General features: G+C 48.1%; 1 protein-coding gene across 1 annotated transcript in view; it reads left to right on the top strand.

Annotated features, from left to right (window-relative positions):
- The window catches only part of DNAH2 (dynein axonemal heavy chain 2), a 149,895-nt gene that overhangs the window by 40,052 nt on the left and 86,039 nt on the right, over positions 1-23,804 (top strand). Inside the window, exons 4-10 of the mRNA XM_073547053.1 lie at positions 9,144-9,314; positions 9,393-9,621; positions 9,726-9,836; positions 9,913-10,151; positions 10,277-10,468; positions 10,672-10,829; positions 16,520-16,607. Coding sequence (XP_073403154.1) covers positions 9,144-9,314; positions 9,393-9,621; positions 9,726-9,836; positions 9,913-10,151; positions 10,277-10,468; positions 10,672-10,829; positions 16,520-16,607 — 1,188 coding nt within the window. The remainder of the gene's footprint in view (positions 1-9,143; positions 9,315-9,392; positions 9,622-9,725; positions 9,837-9,912; positions 10,152-10,276; positions 10,469-10,671; positions 10,830-16,519; positions 16,608-23,804) is intronic.

Genomic DNA, 23,804 nt, shown 5'->3' with positions numbered 1-23,804 from the left:
GGGATGATGTATAGTATGTGACGTGTTCTGGTGTCGGGTTGATGTACAGTATGTGATGTGTTCTGGTGTCGGGGATGATGTTCAGTATGTGACGTGTTCCGGTGTCTGGATGATGTATAGTATGTGACGTGTTCCGGTGTCTGGATGATGTACAGTATGTGACGTGTTCCGGTGTCTGGATGATGTACACACTAACAGCACATGTAGCTGTCTCGTGGGATATGTATGGCGCGGACACGTTCGACGGTGTACATGGTGACAGGACGCTGTGTGGGACGTATCACCAGCTTTTCTGCTGACAGTGGCCATGTTCTGGGTGATGAGCAGACTGCTCGGGGTTCTGGACGAGGCATCTGGCTCCTGTTTCTCCTTCGCTCATGACTTCATGAAGTCATTAGTCTGTGAATGCTCTCGCCGGGAGCTTCTCTTCTTCTGGTGTCCTGTTCTGTACCTAGCGCCACCACACGCTACCATCCAGTCATTACACGGGATCAACCATGTCATCTTCCAGCACCCTGTGTGTCCTGTACCTATTCCCACCACGCGCTATCATCCTGTCACTACACGGGATCACACTGTGTCACCAGCCGGCGTCCTGTCTGTGCTGTCCCTAGCCCCACCACATGCTACCATCCAGTCCTTACACAGGATCATACCATGTCATCTGCTGGCATCCTGTGTGTCCCACCTTGTACTTAGCACCACCATACGCTACCGTCCAGTCATTACACGGGATCATACCATGTCATCTGTCGACGTCCTATGTCTCCCCCCCCCTGTACCTAGCACCACTACATGCCAACATGCAGTCATTACATCGGATCAAACCATGTCTTCTGCCAGCATCCTGTCCTGTACCTAGCGCCAGCACACGCGATTATCCAGTCATTACACAGGATCATACTCTGTTATCTGCTAGCATTCTGTGTGTCTTGTACCTAGCGCCAACACACGCTATCATTCAGTCATTACACGGGATCACACTGTAACGGGGTCTACCAAACTGGGGTACCTCTTTCAGTACCACCCCGTGTTTTCGGAGGTCCGCTCTGCGTTGGCTGGAGTCTGAATGAATGACACTGGCTGGAATTCCTTGGTTACATGGGCGCATATAAAAGATCACTGCTTCTCCATGTATTTCCAGTCTGACAACACTTTACTCACAGGACACAGAATATATAATAATAATAATAATTATAATAATTTTTATTTATATAGCGCCAACATATTCCGCAGCACTTTACAATTAATATATAATTAAAAATATATCACACAGATACAGAGGGCCGGCCAATAGAAAAGCGGCAGGCCAAACATACGTTACAAAACCCGCAGGTGGCCGGAGCCTGCCGATGTTTACTGTGGTAATTACAAAGGTGGGGGGAGGGCGGACAAAAGGAGAATATCGTGTCCCCTCTGCCCAGGGGCGCAGCCTGTGGGCTGATGCATTAGGGACATGCATCTCACATGGAACCTATTATACATACATATAACTGCACAACATATTCTGGGTGCTGAGTGGTTCTGTAACACGGCTCCCCTTTTCAGCGACGCGATCGGCATACACAGTCTGATCCTCAACGGATCGGTTTGGGGATGACCGAAGTTTATGGGGTTGGTACAAGTTCCGTTTGTCGACTTAGTCCATCGGCGTTACCGTTTTGTTTGCCGGGTCTGTAGTGGATGGTGAAGTCCAGAGGTTGTAGGGCTAAACTCCACCGCAGCAATCTGATGTTGTCTCCGGGAACCCGATTAAGCCAGACTAGGGGATTATGGTCCGTTAGGAGGGAAAACTGTCATCCATACAAATATGGTTGCATCTTCTTGAGTGCCCATACTACCGCCAGGCACTCCTTCTCGATGGCCGCATAGCTTACTTCATGGGGCAGTAGTCTCCGGCTCAGGTAAGCTACCGGGTGTTCTTGGCCGTCCGGCCCGACTTGGCTCAGCCCCAATCCAAACATAGAAGCGTCTGTGTGAACCAGGAAACGTTTAGTTGGATCGGGTGCGGCCAATACAGGGGTATTGGTGAGGGCGTCCTTTAGTTGGCGGAAGGCTTCCTCACACTCTGAGGTCCAGGTTACCTGGCGGGGTTGGTTCTTACGGGTCAGATCAGTGAGGGGATTGGCTACGCTGCTGTAATTGGGAATGAATTTCCTGTAATACCCCGCTGTCCCTAGAAACGCCATGACCTGGGTTTTAGTGCGTGGGATGGGCCATTTGGCTATGGCCTCAATCTTGGCTGGTTCTGGTCGCTGTTTCCCACTTCCCACCCAATGCCCTAAATACTGAACCTCTGCTTTGCCCACGTGACACTTGTTTGGGTTCAGGGTGATTCCGGCCTGGTGGATCCTGTCCAATACTGTCTCTAGGTGATTTAGATGCTCTTCCCATGTCGCACTGTAGATGGCGATGTCGTCCAGGTAGGCACAAGCATAGTCCTGGAGACCATCCAGAAGCCGGTCAGCCAGCCTTTGAAAGGTCGCCAGGGCATTCTTCATCCCCAATGGCATAACTCGAAACTGGAATAAGCCGAACGGGGTAACAAATGCCGACTTGGGAATAGCGTCAGGACTAAGGGGAATCTGCCAGTAGCCTTTGCATAGATCGATGGTGGTCAAATACTTTGCCCCCGCCAGCCGGTGTAACAACTCATCCACACGCGGCATGGGGTATGCATCCGTCACTGTTTTCTCATTGAGCTTGTGATAGTCTACACAAAGCCGTGTAGTCCCATCCTTCTTGGACACTAACACTATGGGGGATGCCCAGGGACTATCTGACTCTTCAGTGACCCCTAAACACAGCATCTCTTGTATCTCTTGTCGCATCCCCTCTCGTACAGACTCAGGGATGCGGAAGGGGTTTTGTCGCAGGGGGGTCTGATCCTGGGTCTCAACCTTGTGTTGTGCCAGGCGAGTGTACCCTGGTCTCCCCGAAAACATCCTCTGTCGCTGCCTCACCAACTCCTCCGCCTGCTGTCTCTCCCGGGGGCTTAGGTCTTCACCCAAGTGTACCTGGTCCCATGTTTTAGACTGAGTCCTTTCCCCTAAGACATCCGGCAAGGGAAGTCCGGCTAAATCCTCTGCTTCAGGTGCACAGATGGCCACTACCTCTTCAGGGCGCTCCCGGTAGGGCTTCAGTATATTCACGGGGAACATGCGGATAACCCTGGGGTCGTCACAATCGGCGACATTATAGGTTGTGTCGGCTATTTTCCCCACTACCTGGTAGGGCCCCTGCCATGCAGCTTGAAACTTATTCTGCTTAGTGGGCTCTAACACCAGGACCTTCTGTCCTATTTCCAAAGTGCGCTTTCTGGCCCTCCGATCGTACCATACCCGCTGGCGCTGCTGTGTCGCCTGCATGTTCTCACGTACAACCTGGGTCAGCTCCTGTAGGCGGTCCCGGAATTCCAGCACATAGGTTACAATAGGTACCCCTTCTATGAGGCCATCCCCTTCGAGAGTGTTCAAGCACTAAGTCTAGGGGTCCCCTTACCCGTCTCCCATATACCAGCTCGAACGGGGAGAACCCCGTGGATTCTTGGGGCACCTCCCGATAGGCAAACAGGAGGTGTGGCAAGAATTTCTCCCAGTCCCTGTATGTCCTGGTAAAAGTACCAATGAGCTGTTTAATGTCCTGTTAAAGCTTTCACACAACCCATTGGTTTGCGGGTGGTACGGGGCGCTTCTAATGGACTTTACGCCACACAGCTTCCACAGCTGGTTGGTCACCTCTGCTGTAAACTGGGTACCCTGGTCCGAGATAATCTCCCGGGGAAATCCAACCCATGAGAACACCTGGAGCAGGGCGGCCGCCACCGTCCCTGCCAGTATGTTAGGTAACGCAACCGCCTCTGGATACCGTGTGGCATAATCTACCATGGTCAATATATACTTTTTCCCTGACGGACTGGGTTTGGCTAACGGCCCTATCAGATCGACAGCTACTCGGCTAAATGGTTCCTCCACAATGGGGAGGGGGCGTAATTTGGCCTTGCATCGATCCCCCCTCTTGCCAATGCGCTGGCAACTGTCACAGGTCTGGCAGTACTGACGAACATCATAGGTTACCCCCGGCCAAAAGAAGTTTTGTGTCAGACGATGCCTGGTGCGACTGACGCCGAAGTGCCCGGCCAAGGGTATGTCATGAGAGATTCGCAGTAACTCCTGCCTCTACTTCTTGGGAACTACCAGCTGTCGTTTTATAGTGGAGCTCGTCCCTGTGTGGTGCTGCTCTGTGATCCGGTAGAGGTGTCCCTGCTTCCATACAAACTGTTCCCCTTCCAGTACCCCTCTCCCCTCCTGTGCCTTCCCACGATATCCCTCTAATGAAGGATCCTCAAGTAACTCCCTCTTAAATTCATCTGGGGTGGCCCAAGAAATGTGTCTGGCTATGGAAATACGTGTAGGGCTGGGATGTCTTACATGGGCCTCCTCTGAGTGTGATTCCGCCTCCGCAGCTCGAGCTTGTCTCCGGGTGGTCACAGGATAGGTCTCAGCCAGAGAGGGGCCACCGAGAATGCAGACAACATGGGCCCCAAGTCATTTCCCAGTAAGACGTCTGCAGCCAAATCCACCATCAAGCCGACCTCAACAAGGCCATCCCCGACTCCCCAGTTCAGGTGAATCCTGGCAGTGGGCAGTCGATGTATGGCTCCCCCTGCTACATGGACTGCCACTGTCCGGTCCGTCTTCTCTTGGTCCCAGACGAAATGAGGCTTCACAAGGGTCAAAGTTGCTCCGGAATCTCTTAGTCCCTGCATACGTTTCCCATTAACCCACACGACCTGTCGATGCTGTTGTCGATTATCTGCCCGGGCTGCCTGCACGGGGTCTACTTCATGCAGCACCTCCTCCATCTCTTCCACCCCTTGGTTAGTCGTAGCCCCCAATGCCGGGTCAGCTTCGCCTTGGTAGTAGTGTACAGCAGCCCGGCTGAAGGTAGCTGTTCCCGCCTTTGGCCACTGGGTATGCTGAGTCCGGTTGGGACATTGTCTTTGCAGGTGGCCCAGCTGACGGCAGGTGTGGCATCGCACCCCAGGGGGACTGTGGTAGGCCAGGTTTCTAGCTGGTCCCCCTACAATCTTCGGTGGTTTGGGGCCCTCCAAGTCCATGGGCGGGCCCCTAGTGACCATCTTTGATCCGGACAACTGCGGCCTCCTGGCATCATGATGTTCATCGGCCAGACGAGCGGATTCCTCAAGAGTCGTTGGCCGCCTGTCCCAAAGCCATTCCTGTGTCTCGGGGGTTAGTCCATTAAAGAATCGTTCTAACAAGAAGAGCTGGAGGAAGTCCTCCTTAGTGGTTGCTTGGCTCCTTTGTACCCACTGTAGCAGTGACCACCGTAATTTACAGGCCCATTCAGCGTGGGTATCGGTTATGTGTTTTATAAGTCCGCAGAACTTTTGGCGGTATGCCTCTGATGTCAGCGCATACCGGGCCAAGATCACTTCTTTGATCCGCTCATAGTCCATACAGTCCTCATCAGGTACCGTGCGATAGGCGTCCGCTGCCCGACCTGTCAGCTTGCTGGCCAGAATCTGAACTCGTTCCTCCGGTTTCACTTGATGAAGGGCACACTGCCGCTCAAAGTCCTGCAGAAAGCCATCAATGTCTTCCTCTGCCTCCCCCAACTGTTGGAAGGCATTATACTGGATCTTTTTGTGGCTTACTGTTGAAGGTACCTGGTCGAAGGCCAGAGCTCCCCCTACTCGCTGACTCTCCTCTCTCCGCTCTGCCATCTCCATCTTGGCCAGCTCCACTTTGGTCCGCTCTGCCATCTCCATCTTGGCTAGCTCTATCCTGGTCCGCTCGGCCATCTTTTCCTTCAGATCAGTACGCACATCAGCCATCACCTCTCGTATGATCTCTACCGCAGGGTTTGGGCCATAGAACGCCAATCTGTCCTTTACCTCCCTCTGGAATTCGGTCTCCTCCACGTTCACATTGGGGGGCGCTGCACTGTCGTGTTCCATGATGGCTGCTATCAAATCCGCTTTTGTTTTGTTGCTGGCGATCAACCCTCGGGCTTCCACCAGATCTTTTAATGTAGTCCTCTTTAAGTTCTGGTAGTTATTTTCCATTCATTCCTTTCCTCCTGTAGAAGGGGTATCAAATCCCGCTGTCTGCCACCAGTGTAACGGGGTCTACCAAGCTGGGGTACCTCTTTCAGTACCACCCCGTGTTTTCGGAGGTCCGCTCTGCGTTGGCTGGAGTCTGAATGAATGACGCTGGCTGGAATTCCTCTGAGTGCATGGGTGCATATAAAAGATCACTGCTTCTCCATGTATTTCCAGTCTGACAACACTTTACTCACAGGGCACAGAATATATCACACAGATACAGAGGGCCGGCCAATAGAAAAGCGGCAGGCCAGACCTACATTACAAAAGCCGCAGGTGGCCGGAGCCTGTCGATGTTTACTGTGGGAATTACAAAGGTGGGGGGAGGGCGGACAAAAGGAGAATATCGTGTCCCCTCTGCCCAGGGGCGCAGCCTGTGGGCTGATGCATTAGGGACATGCATCTCACATGGAACCTATTATACATACATATAACTGCACAACATATTCTGGGTGCTGAGTGGTTCTGTAACACACGCCATGTCATCTCCTGGTCCTAGCTCCATCACACGCCAACATGCAGTCTTTACACAGGATCACACCATGTCATCTGCGGTATCCTGTGTGTCCCCCTCTGTACCTAGCACATGCTATCATCCAGTCATTACACGGGATCACGCCATGTCATCTGCCGGCATCCTGTGTGTACTGTCCTGTACCTAGCACACACTATCATCCAGTCACTACACGGGATCACACCATGTCATTTGTCGGCGTCCTGTGTGTCCCCCCCTGTTCCTAGCACCACCACATGCTCAGGTTCGGGTGCTACTTATTACGGATGTATCCTCAGAGTTGCCGAGGAGGACCGCAGTGTTTCAGCGTGACCGAGGCACGGGTAAGGGTACGGAGGAAATGGTACCAGGGGCCCGAAGGCAAGTACTTAGGTGACAGGATGAGCCGTGGGGTTGTTGAATCCAAAATAAACAAGATCGAGACCACCCAAAACCTGCCCAAATCAATGGTTAAACATGAAAGTGGGCATGTTGTCAGTAACGTAGAATGGGGAGGTGGGTGGTCCCGTAATGAAGTATGGAAGAGAAACACAAAGGGGAGGGATGCATGTGCCGATCAATGGTTCCGGACCCTACTTTGGTTTCTTAGTGCAGTGTCGGGTGGGGATGTCTCAGGGTCATGCGGATGCCCTGTCTCACGCCTATATGGGGTGACAAGTGTTCAACCCCACAGGTATGAACAGGGGGATATGTGAGGCAGTGACCCATGTCACAGGTAGGGGTTGCTGTTTGTTCTCCCCAGGATGTGCACAGATGCGTATGAAGGCCATAGGAGTGCATGGCCATCACGGGCGTAGTGGTGACTGCAATGCAGACTAAAAATAATAAAAGTAAGTGTAGTCTTGGATATGTTAGTGTCCAAGGCAGAGTTAGGGAAAACTTGCTCTGGGATGTTGTATTTTGAAACAGACTGCAGGATGGTAGTCATGCAGTCCATTTCATTCCTGGCCCAGGTTTTCAATGTGGCTGAAGGCCACAGGTTCCTTTGTTAAAATTCCTGCAGGAAAGGGTATGGGTGTGTCAGATGTAATGTCAATGTGAGTTTGGTGTTCGGTGGGAGTGCAGAGCAGGAGGTCCTGTGGAACGCTGGCTGTATGTGAAGCGACACAAGGAAGCGGCGCCAAAAAGCAAAGGCAGCTGAAAGGTCTGGCACCCACAACGTACACAGTGGTGCAGACGCCCTCGGCAACCGGTCAAAGGAGGACTGGCGTGTTTAGTGCGTGCAAACAGGAGGATATGGTTCCCGGCTGTGATCCGGAGGATATCATGGACTGTGTCAGAGGAAGACTGGCGTGTTTAGTAACGGCTACTGGTCAAAGGGAAGGCCAGCGTGTTTAGTGACTGTAGTCTAAACGACGCCGTGGAGTATGTAGTATGATGAAATGGACACACTAATATCATATGCACTTGTGTGTGAATGGGACATTTAATGCCGTGAAGTAACGCATTAAAGGAGTTTTCTGTTTGAACTTTGTGGGTCACAGCCTCATCACTGCGTAAGTGTGCGACCGCTGCATTACAATGCTATATACCATGTGATATTTCAGTTTTTCTTTTCTAATAAATTTGCAAAAAAATTCTACATTTTTGTATTTTTTCAGTCAAGATGGGGTGCAGAGTGTACAATAATGAGAAAAAATGAACTTTTTTGTATTTACCAAATTGCTGCAATGAAGCAAAGAGTGAAAAATTTAAAGGGGTCTGAATACTTTTCATACCCACTATACCCGCCCTCAGTAATACTCCATGTACCCTCTATCAGTAGTACTTCTTGTACCTGCCCTCAGTAATGCTCCATGTACCCGCCCTCAGTAATCCTCCATGTACCCGCCCTCAGTAATGCTCCATGTACCCGCCCTCAGTAATGCTCCATGTACCCGCCCTCAGTAATGCTCCATGTACCCGCCCTCAGTAATGCTCCATGTACCCGCCCTCAGTAATGCTCCATGTACCCGCCCTCAGTAATGCTCCATGTACCCGCCCTCAGTAATGCTCCATGTACCCGCCCTCGGTAATGCTCCATGTACCCGCCCTCGGTAATCCTCCATGTACCCGCCCTCGGTAATCCTCCATGTACCCGCTCTCAGTAATGCTCCATGTACCCGCTCTCAGTAATGCTCCATGTACCCGCTCTCAGTAATGCTCCATGTACCCGCTCTCAGTAATACTCCATGTACCCTCTCTCGGTAATGCTCCATGTACCCGCTCTCGATAATACTCCATGTACTTGCCCTCGGTAATCCTCCATGCACCCGCCCTCAGTAATGCTCCATGCACCCGCCCTCAGTAATACTCCATGTACCCACCCTCAGTAATACTCCATGTACCCGCCCTCAGTAATGCTCCATGTACCCGCCCTCAGTAATGCTCCATGTACCCGCTCTCAGTAATACTCCATGTACTTGCCCTCGGTAATCCTCCATGCACCCGCCATCAGTAATATTCTGATTGTTACTCCAGTACTGACTGCTGTCGTGTTTTGTTGTCTCTTCACTGCTTTAGAAGCCTAATCTGAAGCAGAAGATCGTGTTGCGCCGTTTGACCCCGGAGATGTGGACGCCGGATCTTGATGCCGCTTTGGACCGGTTTGCGGCAGATGTCACACAGGAGACCCTCTGTGTGTATTTTGACCCTCTCTCTGGTCTGCACGTGGAACCCAATATGCCAGCACAGGTGGGTGATCGCCCGCTGTCCACTTAGTTGTCACATTGTCCTGTATGCCCGGACGTCTCCTTGTAATTTCTCTTCCAGAACGTGGAGCAACTAATCTACTTCATCAGGAAGGACCGGGTCCCTCTGACCCCGGAGAACCTGGATGAGACCCTGCAGTTTGGATCCGTACGAGGGTCCTACATTGTAACGCTGCTCAGGCTCATGAATGGCATCTACGCTCCGTACCTCTTCAGCGAGAATAGCTGGCCCGAGAGCATCCGCAACGACTTCTTGGCTCACGTCCACCGCTTCCTGGCGGCGCTCACAGGTAGCCCATCGTTGTCATCTTCTCTGCCCTCTGTGACGTCTGCACTCTAGGAGAAAGCCAAAAGCTAGCTGACCAGTATCTTTGACCTCTTCCTCCTCCACCAGACACTAGGTACAAGCTGCAAGGTCACACCGTCCTCTACATCCCTATAGAGGCCATGCACCTGAAGTCTGAGGAGGCAGTGAATGACAAGGAGCTGGTCCAGAGGCTGGAGAGTGAGTGTGCAGGGCACCATTGCAGAATCCCCTGTCCCACTCTGTCTGTCTAACTGTCCATTTGACCTCCTCACAGCCGCCATGGTACACTGGACTCGTCAGATCAAGGAGGTCCTGGGTGCGCAGGAGGTGGTGGAGATGCGCGAGAGCTCGGGGCCTCTGGAGGAGATTGAATTTTGGAGAGACCGATGTGTCGACCTGTCCGGGATCAGCACACAGCTGGACAAGCTGGGGGTTAAACGCATTGAGTTCATCCTCCAGTTGGCAAAATCATCATATATTGGACCATTTCAGAAGCTTTCCAAGCAGATTCAGGTGAGAGCCGGGGCCCCTGTCGTGTGCACGTGCCAGGTTCTCCAGAGCAGGACACTGGGTAATAAGAGGGTCCTGACCTTGAGACCCTATATCCTGGCTTCAACTGTGTGTGTCTCCACTCCCAGGAGGGCTCCGTCCAAGCGCAGTCCAACCTCAGTTTCCTGACTCTTCTGAAACAACCGTTTGAAGAGATGATGTCCCTCAAGATCAAGGAGATTCCCAATAAACTTCCTCGCCTCCTTGGCCTCGTCCGCATCATCTGGGTCAACTCGCCCTACTACAACACCCGGGAACGCCTGACCTCACTTTTCCGGAAGGTAAGAGCTAGAAAATAGTCATTGCTTATTTATACACAGTTCAAATGTACCCCATCCATTAGCTCACGCCAGCACCAGATCGGCCGGCTGCTCCCAAGACTCCTTGTCCGGATGTGACCTATACACTATGTACATGATCAGAATGCGCTGCCCCCCTCCCCTGCAATGTACAGCACACCTTCTCCCTCTCTTTGTCTTCACAGATAAGTAACGAAATTATCCGACTCTGCAGTCGTGAGATCTCGCTAGATCGGATCTTTGATGGTTTCATCACGTCAAGTTGCAAAGTGTTACAGGACTGTATAGAATGCTGCACGGCGTGGAAGGAGCAGTACACAAGGGCGGCACAGACTCACCACAGGTACCACAAGTGTCATCAGGTCATTGTCCTGTACCCCTATTGTCATTATCCTGTACACCGAGTGTCAATGTCATTATCCTGTACCCCAAGTGTCATTATCCTGTACCCCGACTGTCACTGTCTTTATGCTGTACCCCAAATGGCAGTGTCATTATCCCGTACACCCAGTGTCATTATTCTGTACCCAAGTGTCGTTATACTGTATCCCGAGTATTAGTATCGTTATCCCATACCCTGAGTGTCATTATCCTGTACACGGAGTGTCAGTGTCATTATTCTGTACCCCGAGTGTCATTATCCTGTACCCCCAGTAACAGTGTCCTTATCCGGTGTCCTTATCCTGTATCCCCAGTGTCATTCTCACTATCCTGTACCCCCAGTGTTAGTGTCCTTATCTGGTACCCCGAGTGTCAGTGTCATTATCCCATACCTCTAGTATTAGTGTCATTATCTTGTACCCCTAGTGTCAATGTCCTTATCCTTTACCCCGACTGTCAGTATCATTATCCCGTACACCAAGTGTCATTATCACATATCCTGAGTGTCAGTATGATTACTGTATCCTGTGTGTCAGTGTCATTATCCCGAACCCCCAGTACCCAGTCCCCCTCTGTGTCAGTGTCATTATCCTGTATCCTGAGTGTCAGGGTCATTATCCTGTACCCCGAGTGTCAGTGTCATTATCCAGTACCCCGAGTGTCAGTGTCATTATCCAGTACCCCGAGTGTCAGCGTCATTATCCTGTACCCCGAGTGTCAGCATCATTATCCTGTACGCCGAGTGTCAGCGTCATTATCCTGTACCCCGAGTGTCAGCGTCATTATCCTGTACCCCGAGTGTCAGCATCATTATCCTGTACCCCGAGTGTCAGCGTCATTATCCTGTACCCCGAGTGCCAGCGTCATTATCCTGTACCCCGAGTGTCAGCATCATTATCCTGTACCCCGAGTGTCAGCGTCATTATCCTGTACCCCGAGTGTCAGCGTCATTATTCTGTGCCCCGAGTGTCAGTGTCATTATCCTGTGCCCCGAGTGTCAGTGTCATTATCCTGTGCCCCGAGTGTCAGTGTCATTATCCTGTGCCCCGAGTGTCAGTGTCATTATCCTGTGCCCCGAGTGTCAGTGTCATTATCCTGTACCCCGAGTGTCAGCATCATTATCCTGTACCCCGAGTGTCAGCATCATTATCCTGTACCCCGAGTGTCAGTGTCATTATCCTGTACCCCGAGTGTCAGTGTCATTATCCAGTACCCAGAGTGTCAGCATCATTATCCTGTACCCCGAGTGTCAGTGTCATTATCCTGTACCCCAAGTGTCAGCGTCATTATCCTGTACCCCGAGTGTCAGTGTCATTATCCTGTACCCCGAGTGTCAGCATCATTATCCCGTACCCCGAGTGTCAGCATCATTATCCCGTACCCTGAGTGTCAGTCTCTACCTCCTCATCCCACCCTCTCTCTGTTGGGGTCCACCAAGGCTCTGTTCTAGGACCCCTACTCTTCTCAATCTATACACTTGGTCTGGGGCAACTCATAAAGTCCCACGGATTCCAGTACCACCTTTATGCCGATGATACTCAGATCTACCTCTCTTCCCCAGATGTCACCCCTCTGCTCTCCAAAATCCCGGAGTGTCTATCAGCCATATCCTCCTTCTTCTCCTCCCGCTTCCTCAAACTCAATGTGGACAAATCTGAACTCATCATCTTTCCTCCATCTCACAGATCTTCCTTACCCAACCTAGCTATAACAATTAATGACATCACACTTTCCCCCGTACCAGAAGTCCGCTGCCTCGGAGTAACCCTTGACTCTGCCCTGTCCTTCAAACTGCACATCCAAGCTCTCTCCACCTCCTGTCGCCTCCAGCTCAAAAATATTTCCAGAATCCGTCCCTTCATCAACCCTCACTCTACTAAAATGCTTGTGCATGCCCTCATCATCTCCCGCCTCGACTGCTGCATCATCCTTATCTGTGGCCTCCCTGCTAACACCCTCGCACCTCTCCAGTCCTTCCTGCTGCCCGACTAATTCATTCTTCTCTCTCCTCGCTACTCCTCCGCTTCTCTCCTCTGCAAATCTCTTCACTGGCTCCCAGTCCCTCAGTGTATCCAATTCAAATTACTAATACTGACGTACAAGGCCATCTATAACCTGTCTCCTCCATATGTCTCTGAATTAATCTCCTGATATCTTCCCTCACGTAATCTCCGGTCCTCCCAAGACCTCCTTCTCTCCTCCACACTTATTCACTCCTCACCTAACCGCCTCCAAGACTTCTCCCGAATAGCCCCCATCCTCTGGAATTCTTTGCCCCAACAAATCCGGCTATCAACCACACTCGGATCCTTCAGACGGAACCTGAAAACCCATCTCTTCAGGAAAGCTTACAGCCTGCAATGATCCCCGCTGCCCCCTCACCACTACTGGAGCTGCTGCAGCCCACCCAACCTACTGTCTCCTTCCCCACCATCCTGTAGAATGTAAGCCTGAAAGGGCAGGGTCCTCTCCCCTCTATGTCAGTCTGTCATTGTAAGTTAGTTTACTGTAAGTGATATCTGTAATTTGTATGTAACCCCTTCTCATGTACAGCACCATGGAACCAATGTCGCTATAGAAATAAATAATAATAATAATTATCCTGTACCCCGAATGTCAGCATCATCATCCAATACCCTGAGTGTCAGTGTCATTATCCTGTACCCCGAATGTCAGTGCCATTCTCGCTCTCCGCTTTCCACTCTCCTTTTCCCACTGTCCTCTCTTCTCGCTCTCCTCTCTTCTCACGCTCCTCTTTTCGCTCTTCTCTTCTCGGTCTTCTCTTCTCGCTCTCCTCTCTTTTCGTACTCCTCTCTTTTCGTACTCCTCTCTTTTCGCACTCCTCTCTTTTCGCACTCCTCTCTTTTCGCACTCCTCTCTTTTCGCACTCCTCTCTTTTCGCACTCCTCTCTTTTCGCACTCCTCTCTTTTCGCACTCCTCTCTTTTCGCACTCCTCTTTTCGCACTCCTCTCTTTTCGCACTCCTCTCTTTTCGCACTCCTCTCTTTTCGCACTCCTCTCTTTTCGCACTCCTCTCTTTTCGCACTCCTCTCTTCTCGCTCTCGTATTTTTTCTTACTCCTCTCTTCTGTGACTCCTCTTCTCGCTCTCCTTTCTCCTCCCTTCTTGCTCTCCTCTTTTCATTCTCCTCTCTTCCCTCTTCTTGCTTTCCTTGCTCACCTCTCCTCGCTCTCCTCTCTTCTCGCTCTCCTATCTTTTCTTACTCCTCTCTTCTCGCTCTCCTCTGTTTTCCTCTCTCCTCTCTTTTCCTCTCCTCCCTTCTTGCTTTCATCTCTTCTCGCTCTCCTCTCTTCTCCCTCTCCTCTCTTCTCCCTCTACAGCTCTCCTATCTTTTTGCTTTTCTTGCACTCCTCTCTTGTCGCACTCCTTTCTTCTCGCTCTACAATAGTCTCATACGCCTCTCTTCTTGCACTTTTTTCTTCTCTCTCTCCTCTCTTGTACTCCTCTCTTCTTGCTCTCCTCTCTTCTCTTACTCCTCTCTTCTTGCACTCCTTTGTTCTTGCTTTCCTATCTTCTCGAACTCCTCTCTTCTTGCTCTCTTTGCTCTCATCTCTTCTGTCTTCTCGCTCTTACCTGCTCTCCTCGCTCTTCTCTTCTCGCTCTCTTCTTGCTCTCCTCTCTTCTCATACGCCTCTCTTTTCATATGCCTCTCTTCTCGCTCTCCTTTCTTCTCGCTCTCCGTTCTTCTCGCGCTCCTCTCTTCTCATACTCCTCTGTTTTCGCTCTCCTCTGTTTTCCCTCTCCTCTCTTCTTGCTCTCCTCTCTTCTCACTTTCCTATCTTTTCTTACTCCTCTCTTCTATGACTTCTCTTCTCACTCTCCTATTTTCTCACTCTCCTCTCTTCTCACTCTCCTTTCTTCTCGCTCTATCTTTTCGTACTCCTCTCTTCTCGTAGTCCTCTCTTCTCATACTCCTCTCTTCTCGCTCTCCTCTCTTCAACTCCTTTCTTCTCGCTCTCCTCTCTTCTCGCTCTCCTCTCTTCTCGCTCTCCTCTCTTCTCGCTCTCCTCTCTTCTCGCTCTCCTCTCTTCTCGCTCTCCTCTCTTTTCGCACTCCTCTCTTTTCGCACTCCTCCCTTCTCGCTCCCGTATCTCTTCTCGCTCTCCTCTCTTCTCGCTCTCCTCTCTTCTCGCTCTCCTCTCTTCTCGCTCTCCTCTCTTCTCGCTCTCCTCTCTTCTCGCTCTCCTCTCTTCTCGCTCTCCTCTCTCCTCGTAGTCCTCTCTTCTCGCTCTACACGCTCTCCTATCTTTGTTTTTCTTGCACTCCTCTCTTCTCGCACTCCTCTCTCTTCTCGCACTTCTTTCTTCTCGCTCGCCTCTCTTCTCGCTCTCCTCTATTTTCCTCTCTCTTTTCGCTCTCCTCTATTTTCCTCTCTTTTCGCTCTCCACTATTTTTGCTCTCCTCTTTCTCCTCCCTCCTTGCTCTCCTCTCTTTTCGCTTTCCTCTCTTCTGTCTTCCCGCTCTTATCTGCTCTCCTCTCCTCGCTCTCCTCTTCTCGCTCTCCTCTTCTCGCTCTCCTCTTCTCGCTATCCTCTCTTGCGCTTCTTTCTTCTCGCTCTGCTATCTTCTCGCATTCCTCTCTTCTTACTCCTCTTTTCTCGCACTCCTCTCTTCTCGCTCTCTTATCGTCTTACTCTTTTATCTTTTTGTACTCCTCTCTTCTGTGACTCCTCTCTTCTAGCACTCCTCTCTTTTCGCTCTCCTCTTCCCTCTCTTCTCTTTTCCTTTTTCCTCTTTTCCTCTCTCCTCCATTCTTGCTCTCCTTTCTTCTCGCTCTCCTCTCTTCTCATATGCCTTTCTTCTCGCTCTCCTTTCTTCTCGCTCTCCTTTCTTCTCGCTCTCCTTTCTTCTCGCTCTCCTTTCTTCTCGCTCTCCTCTCTTCTCGCTCACCTCACTTCTTGCAATTCTTTCTTCTCGCTCTCCTCTCTTCTTGTATTCCTCTTTTTGCAATCCTCTCTTCTCGAACTCCTCTCTTCTCGCAGTCCTCTCTCACTCCCCTCTCTTCTCACTCCCCTCTTCTGTGATTACCCTTCTCGCTCTCCTCTCCTCGCTCTCCTTTCTTCTCGCGCTCCTCTCTTCCCGTAGTCCTCTCTTCTCATACTCCTCTCTTCTCGCTCTACACGCTCTCATATCTTTATGCACTTCTTGCATTCCTCTCTTTTCCTCTCTCCTTCCCTTCTTGCTCTCCTCTTTTTTCACTCTCCTCCCTCCTTGCTCTCCTGTTTTCTCGCTCTCCTCTCTTCTCTATTCTTGCTCTCATCTCTTATGTCTTCTCGCTCTCCTTTTTTCTGTCTTCTCACTGTTATCTGCTCTCCTCGAACTCCTCTCCTCTTCTCGATAGGGGCAAAATTGTTTGGTGAATTGGAACGCGCGGGGTTAAAATTTCGCCTCACAACATAGCCTAGGACGCTCTCGGGGTCCAGACGTGTGACTGTGCCAAATTTTGTGGCTGTAGCTGCGACGGTGCGGATGCCTATCCCGGACACACACACACACACACACACACACACACACACACACACACACACTTGAGCTTTATATATTAGTTCTAATACATGGAATGAGCAGCACAGTAATCACTACTCTTCTGAATCGATCGCACCCTCTCATTGCCGGATTATTGATTCCACAGGTTTTCCAAGGTCGGGTGGGTTCTGGACCAAACAAGCATCTTTGCTCAAGTGGACGCCTTCATACAACGCTGCAGAGATCTCCTGGAGGTAGAGGCAATGTCTATTACATGGAAAAAACAGAGCCAGAAAAAGAATAATCCCTAAAAATTAACTTTTAATTCAATCACTAAAAAGCATAATACAGTAAAATTACCTCAATACATAGGGAGGTAGATAATGGTTCAATAATTCACAGACATTAAGGGCCAAAAACTACTTCGCCCTAGTATGCCCTACCAAGACCCTTCCTGACCGCGGAGGTTGGCACCCTAGTTGTTGACGATGTGGCGCCCCCGCTCAACGTCGGCGTCCCTAGGAACGCCCTAGACCTCCCTACATATGCAAAAATAGGGCACACAAAAAATACCCACACTCACACCCACAATACCGAGAATAGTGGAGAGACAATAGTTGTCTCGTGCTAAAAAAAAGTGCTAGGTGCTGTAAACTTATCTCGTAATAGAGGACTGTAAACTTATCTCGTAATAGAGGACTGTAAACTTATATCGTAGTTTAGGACTGTAAACTTATCTCGTAGTTTAGGACTGTAAACTTATCTCGTAGTATAGGACTGTAAACTTATCTCGTAGTATAGGACTGTAAACTTATCTCGTAATATAGGACTGTAAACTTATATCGTAGTATAGGACTGTAAACTTATATCGTAGTGTAGGACTGTAAACTTATCTCGTAATAGAGGACTGTAAACTTATCTCGTAATAGAGGACTGTAAACTTATCTCGTAGTATAGGACTGTAAACTTATCTCGTAGTATAGGACTGTAAACTTATATCGTAATAGAGGACTGTAAACTTATCTCCTAGTATAGGACTGTAAACTTATATCGTAGTGTAGGACTGTAAACTTATCTCGTAGTATAGGACTGTAAACTTATCTCGTAATAGAGGACTGTAAACTTATCTCGTAGTATAGGACTGTAAACTTATATCGTAATAGAGGACTGTAAACTTATCTCGTAGTATAGGACTGTAAACTTATATCGTAGTGTAGGACTGTAAACTTATCTCGTAGTATAGGACTGTAAACTTATCTCGTAATAGAGGACTGTAAACTTATCTCGTAGTATAGGACTGTAAACTTATCTCGTAGTATAGGACTGTAAACTTATCTCGTAATAGAGGACTGTAAACTTATCTTGTAGTGTAGGACTGTAAACTTATCTCGTAGTGTAGGACTGTAAACTTATCTCGTAGTATAGGACTGTAAACTTATCTCGTAATAGAGGACTGTAAACTTATATCGTAATAGAGGACTGTAAACTTATCTCGTAATAGAGGACTGTAAACTTATCTCGTAATAGAGGACTGTAAACTTATCTCGTAATAGAGGACTGTAAACTTATCTCGTAATAGAGGACTGTAAACTTATCTCGTAGTATAGGACTGTAAACTTATCTCGTAGTATAGGACTGTAAACTTATATCGTAATAGAGGACTGTAAACTTATCTCGTAGTGTAGGACTGTAAACGTATCTCGTAGTATAGGACTGTAAACTTATCTCGTAGTATAGGACTGTAAACTTATCTCGTAATAGAGGACTGTAAACTTATCTCGTAGTATAGGACTGTAAACTTATCTCGTAGTATAGGACTGTAAACTTATCTCATAGTATAGGACTGTAAACTTATCTCGTAGTATAGGACTGTAAACTTATCTCGTAATAGAGGACTGTAAACTTATCTCGTAATAGAGGACTGTAAACTTATCTCGTAGTGTAGGACTGTAAACTTATCTCGTAGTGTAGGACTGTAAACTTATCTTGTAGTATAGAATCATAGAATCATAGAATCGTAGAGTTGGAAGGGACCTCCTGGGCCATCTGGTCCAACCCCCTGCTCAAAGCAGGATTCGCTAAATCATCCCAGTCAGATGTCTGTCCAGCCTCTGTTTGAAGACTTCCATTGAAGGAGAACTCACCACTTCTCGTGGCAGCCTGTTCCACTCATTGATCACTCTAACTGTCAAAAAGTTTTTTCTAATATCTAATCTGTGTCTCTTCCCATTCAGTTTCATCCCATTGCTTCTAGTCTTTCCTTGTGCAAATGAGAATAAAGTTGATCCTTCTACAATGTGACAGCCCTTTAGATATTTGTAGACAGCTATTAAGTCTCCTCTCAGTCTTCTCTTTTGCAAACTAAACATTCCCAAATCCTGCAACCTTTCCTCATAAGACAGGGTTTGCAGACCGGTCACCATTCTGGTCGCTCTTTTCTGAACTTGCTCCAGTTTGTTGATGTCTTTTTTAAAATGTGGTGCCCAAAACTGGACACAATATTCCAGATGAGGTCTGACCAAAGAGGAGTAGAGGGAAATAATGACTTCACGTGATCTAGACTGTATGCTTCTGTTAATACATCCTAGAATTGCATTTGCCTTTTTTGCTGCTGCATCACACTGTTGACTCATATTCAGTCTGTGATCTATTAGTATACCCAAGTCTTTTTCACATGTGCTGTCACTTAGCCCTATTCCTCCCATTCTATATATGCTTTTTTCATTTTTATTGCCCAGATGTAGTACTTTGCATTTCTCCCTGTTAAAAACCATTCTGTCAGCACCAAATGGCCAAGTTCTCCAAAAAATATGACATAGTTGTCATGGGAGATTTCAACTATCCAGACATTTGTTGGGAATCTCTCTCAGGCAAAACTAACAGGTCAAGGAAATTCTTATCCTCTCTTGCTGACAACTTTATCTTCCAAAAGGTAGGGGAGAAAACAAGGGGAACTGCTACTTTGGATCTAATCCTTATAAACAGGGAGGAAATGGTTGAGGAGGTAAAAGTAGCTGGGACCCTAGGAGGTAGCGACCATGCTATTTTTAGGACTGTAAACTTATATCGTAATAGAGGACTGTAAACTTATCTCGTAGTATAGGACTGTAAACTTATCTCGTAGTGTAGGACTGTAAACTTATCTCGTAGTATAGGACTGTAAACTTATCTCGTAATAGAGGACTGTAAACTTATCTCGTATTGTAGGACTGTAAACTTATCTTGTAGTATAGGACTGTAAACTTATATCGTAATAGAGGACTGTAAACTTATCTCGTAGTATAGGACTGTAAACTTATCTCGTAGTGTAGGACTGTAAACTTATCTCGTAGTATAGGACTGTAAACTTATCTCGTAATAGAGGACTGTAAACTTATCTCGTATTGTAGGACTGTAAACTTATCTCGTAGTGTAGGACTGTAAACTTATCTCGTAGTATAGGACTGTAAACTTATCTCGTAGTATAGGACTGTAAACTTATCTCGTAATAGAGGACTGTAAACTTATCTCGTAGTATAGGACTGTAAACTTATCTCGTAGTATAGGACTGTAAACTTATCTCGTAGTATAGGACTGTAAACTTATCTCGTAGTATAGGACTGTAAACTTATCTCGTAGTATAGGACTGTAAACTTATCTCGTAATAGAGGACTGTAAACTTATCTCGTAATAGAGGACTGTAAACTTATCTCGTAGTGTAGGACTGTAAACTTATCTCGTAGTGTAGGACTGTAAACTTATCTTGTAGTATAGGACTGTAAACTTATATCGTAATAGAGGACTGTAAACTTATCTCGTAGTGTAGGACTGTAAACTTATCTCGTAGTGTAGGACTGTAAACTTATCTTGTAGTATAGGACTGTAAACTTATATCGTAATAGAGGACTGTAAACTTATCTCGTAGTATAGGACTGTAAACTTATCTCGTAGTATAGGACTGTAAACTTATATCGTAGTATAGGACTGTAAACTTATCTCGTAGTATAGGACTGTAAACTTATCTCGTAGTATAGGACTGTAAACTTATATCGTAATAGAGGACTGTAAACTTATCTCGTAGTGTAGGACTGTAAACTTATCTCGTAGTATAGGACTGTAAACTTATCTCGTAGTATAGGACTGTAAACTTATCTCGTAATAGAGGACTGTAAACTTATCTCGTAGTATAGGACTGTAAACTTATCTCGTAGTATAGGACTGTAAACTTATCTCGTAGTATAGGACTGTAAACTTATCTCGTAATAGAGGACTGTAAACTTATCTCGTAGTATAGGACTGTAAACTTATATCGTAATATAGGACTGTAAACTTATCTAGTAATAGAGGACTGTAAACTTATCTCGTAGTATAGGACTGTAAACTTATATCGTAGTATAGGACTGTAAACTTATATCGTAGTATAGGACTGTAAACTTATCTCGTAGTATAGGACTGTAAACTTATCTCGTAGTGTAGGACTGTAAACTTATCTCGTAGTGTAGGACTGTAAACTTATCTCGTAGTGTAGGACTGTAAACTTATCTCGTAGTATAGGACTGTAAACTTATATTGTAATAGAGGACTGTAAACTTATCTCGTAATAGAGGACTGTAAACTTATCTCGTAGTATAGGACTGTAAACTTATCTCGTAGTGTAGGACTGTAAACTTATCTCGTAGTGTAGGACTGTAAACTTATCTCGTAGTATAGGACTGTAAACTTATCTCGTAGTATAGGACTGTAAACTTATCTCGTAGTATAGGACTGTAAACTTATATCGTAGTATAGGACTGTAAACTTATATCGTAATAGAGGACTGTAAACTTATATCGTAGTCTAAAAATTCTTAATAATTCACAGAATGGGTTTCAGCAGAAAAAATAGAACTTATCTCCTAGTCAAAAAAATTCTACTACCCTGCTGAAATAAATCAAACCCATAATAGAAAATCTTAGAAAAAATGTATACAGAGAGATCAATGTCGCTAGTCTACAATAAAAGTACACATATTTGTTCAAAATTGAAAACCAGCAAAAAACACTGTAAACACTGCACACTTAAATAATGGAAAAAGAGTATCTGTTAGACAGCTGTTGCACATGCGCATAAATTTAATCAGCCCAATATGTCCTGAGGCTCAGTCAACCTCAAAGGTGCACACAATGTCAAAATGAGCCACAGTATTGATATAAGGCGGCACTTCATGAGGTTTAAAGTTGAATCCCCTCCATACGCCTAAATTCCTCATGGGGCACAATAAAATATAACACCGTGCAGTAACCCTTCATATATGCAAGCAAAATAGATGAACTCTATCAGACATCCTCCCCATGGCCGTGTGGGGCACAATGAGAATTCATATAAAACATCGCATTGCATTCTTCAGCTTTTCACATTTCATATATAGTGCAAGGAAATCTCAGTCTTGCAGGGTTAATACTGCTCTTTAAAAAAAAAAAAAAAAAATATGCCACATGAAGTCTGTCATAAAGAAAATGTGCAGCGTCTACTTATCAGCCATAGATGTAGGCAGAAACCCGACGCGTTTCCCTGACCCTCTATCTATTTATCTACCTCCCTATGTATTGAGGTAATTCTACTGTATTATGCTTTTTAGTGATTGAATTAAAAGTTAATTTTTAGGGATTATTCTTTTTCTGGTTCTGTTTAGAGTACATAATCCTGAATATATAATCTACTGGAGGTTTGCAAATGTCTATTACATGGACAGAAGGGAGCAGAGGCTCCTCCTCCTGCAGGGTGATACAGATAGGAGGAGCTATGAGTCCTGCAGGGCGATACAGATAGGAGGAGCTATGAGTCTCCTCCCCTACAGGGTGATACAGATAGGAGGGGCTATGAGTCTCCTCCCCCTGCAGGGTGATACAGACAGGAGGAGCTATGAGTCTCCTCCCCCTGCAGGGTGATACAGACAGGAGGAGCTATGAGTCTCCTCCCCCTGCAGGGTGATACAGATAGGAGGAGCTATGAGTTTCTTCCCCCTACAGGAAGTCACAGGGTGGCACAGGCTGGGTTCAGAGTGTCATAGACTGGGTACAGGAATGCACAAGCTGGCACAGGTGGCACAGGCTGGGTGCAGGGTGGTACAGGTTTGGTGCAGCGTGGCACAGGCTGGCTACAGGGTAGCACAGGTCAGTTGCTGGCTGGCACAGGCTGGTTGCACGGAGGCACATGGCATTTGCTGGTTGACGCAGGCTGAATGCAGGGTGGCACAGGTCAGTAGCAGGATAGCACAGGCTGGGTGAAGGTGGGTACAATGTGGCACAATGCTGGTACAGGTTGGCACAGGTCAATTGCAGGCTGGTACAGGACAGAACAGGTCAGGTACAGGGTGCCACAGGACGGATCCATTGTGATGCAGGGTGGCACAGGTCAGATACAGGATAGGTCCATTGTTGCGCAGTGTGGCACATGTCAGTTGTGGGGTGGCACAGAATGGGTCCATTGTAGTGCAGGATGGCACAGGATGGGTCCATTGTGGTGCAGGGTGGCACAGGTCAGTAGCAGGGTGGCATAGGCTAGGTACAGGGTGGCTCAGGCTTGGTGCAGGGAGGCACAGGTTGGCTTTAGGGTGTCATAGGCTGGGTGCAGGGTGGCACAGGCTGGGTGCAGGGTGGCACAGCAGAGTTGTGAGTGTCAGGTTGTAGGTCGCTGTGTACTATTGCTCCTCTGCTGGCAGTGATCCGTGGTGCTGAGCTTTGGTGCCTCCTGCCTCTGTCCCTTTTATAAACCCCATTTATCTGTGCTGCGGTACACTGTCATGGCCACAATTGCTTGGCATGTTGCTATGGCAATAAAATGAGTGACAGACATACGTGCCAGCTGCCCATCGTGTGGTGGAGGTGCAGTAACTCTTTCTGTTCCTGATCTCTGTGACAGGTGTGAGGAGTTAAATAAAGCAGAACCCCATGTGTGCTTTCCATATTTCTGGAGATCTGTCTACCGATGAATTGTCAGGATACCTTCGCCCAGTGTGCTGTCTCTCCTCTGTGCTGTCTGCAGCGGTGCTGTGTGCCTCCTCTGTGCTGTCTGCAGCGGTGCTGTGTGCCTCCTCTGTGCTGTCTGCAGCGGTGCTGTGTACCTCTTCTGTGCTGTCTGCAGCGGTGCTGTGTACCTCTTCTGTGCTGTCTGCAGCGGTGCTGTGTGCCTCCTCTGTGCTGTCTGCAGCGGTGCTGTGTGCCTCCTCTGTGCTGTCTGCAGCGGTGCTGTGTGCCTCCTCTGTGCTGTCTGCAGCGGTGCTGTGTACCTCTTCTGTGCTGTCTGCAGCGGTGCTGTGTACCTCTTCTGTGCTGTCTGCAGCGGTGCTGTGTGCCTCCTCTGTGCTGTCTGCAGCGGTGCTGTGTGCCTCTTCTGTGCTGTCTGCAGCGGTGCTGTGTACCTCTTCTGTGCTGTCTGCAGCGGTGCTGTGTGCCTTCTCTGTGCTGTCTGCAGCGGTGCTGTGTGCCTCCTCT

The sequence above is a fragment of the Dendrobates tinctorius genome, unplaced genomic scaffold (assembly GCF_039654945.1).
Source record: "Dendrobates tinctorius isolate UK_male_01 unplaced genomic scaffold, ASM3965494v1 ptg000151l, whole genome shotgun sequence".
NCBI classification, from domain to species: domain Eukaryota; kingdom Metazoa; phylum Chordata; class Amphibia; order Anura; family Dendrobatidae; genus Dendrobates; species Dendrobates tinctorius.
This window is presented reverse-complemented; position numbering and strand designations above follow the sequence as displayed.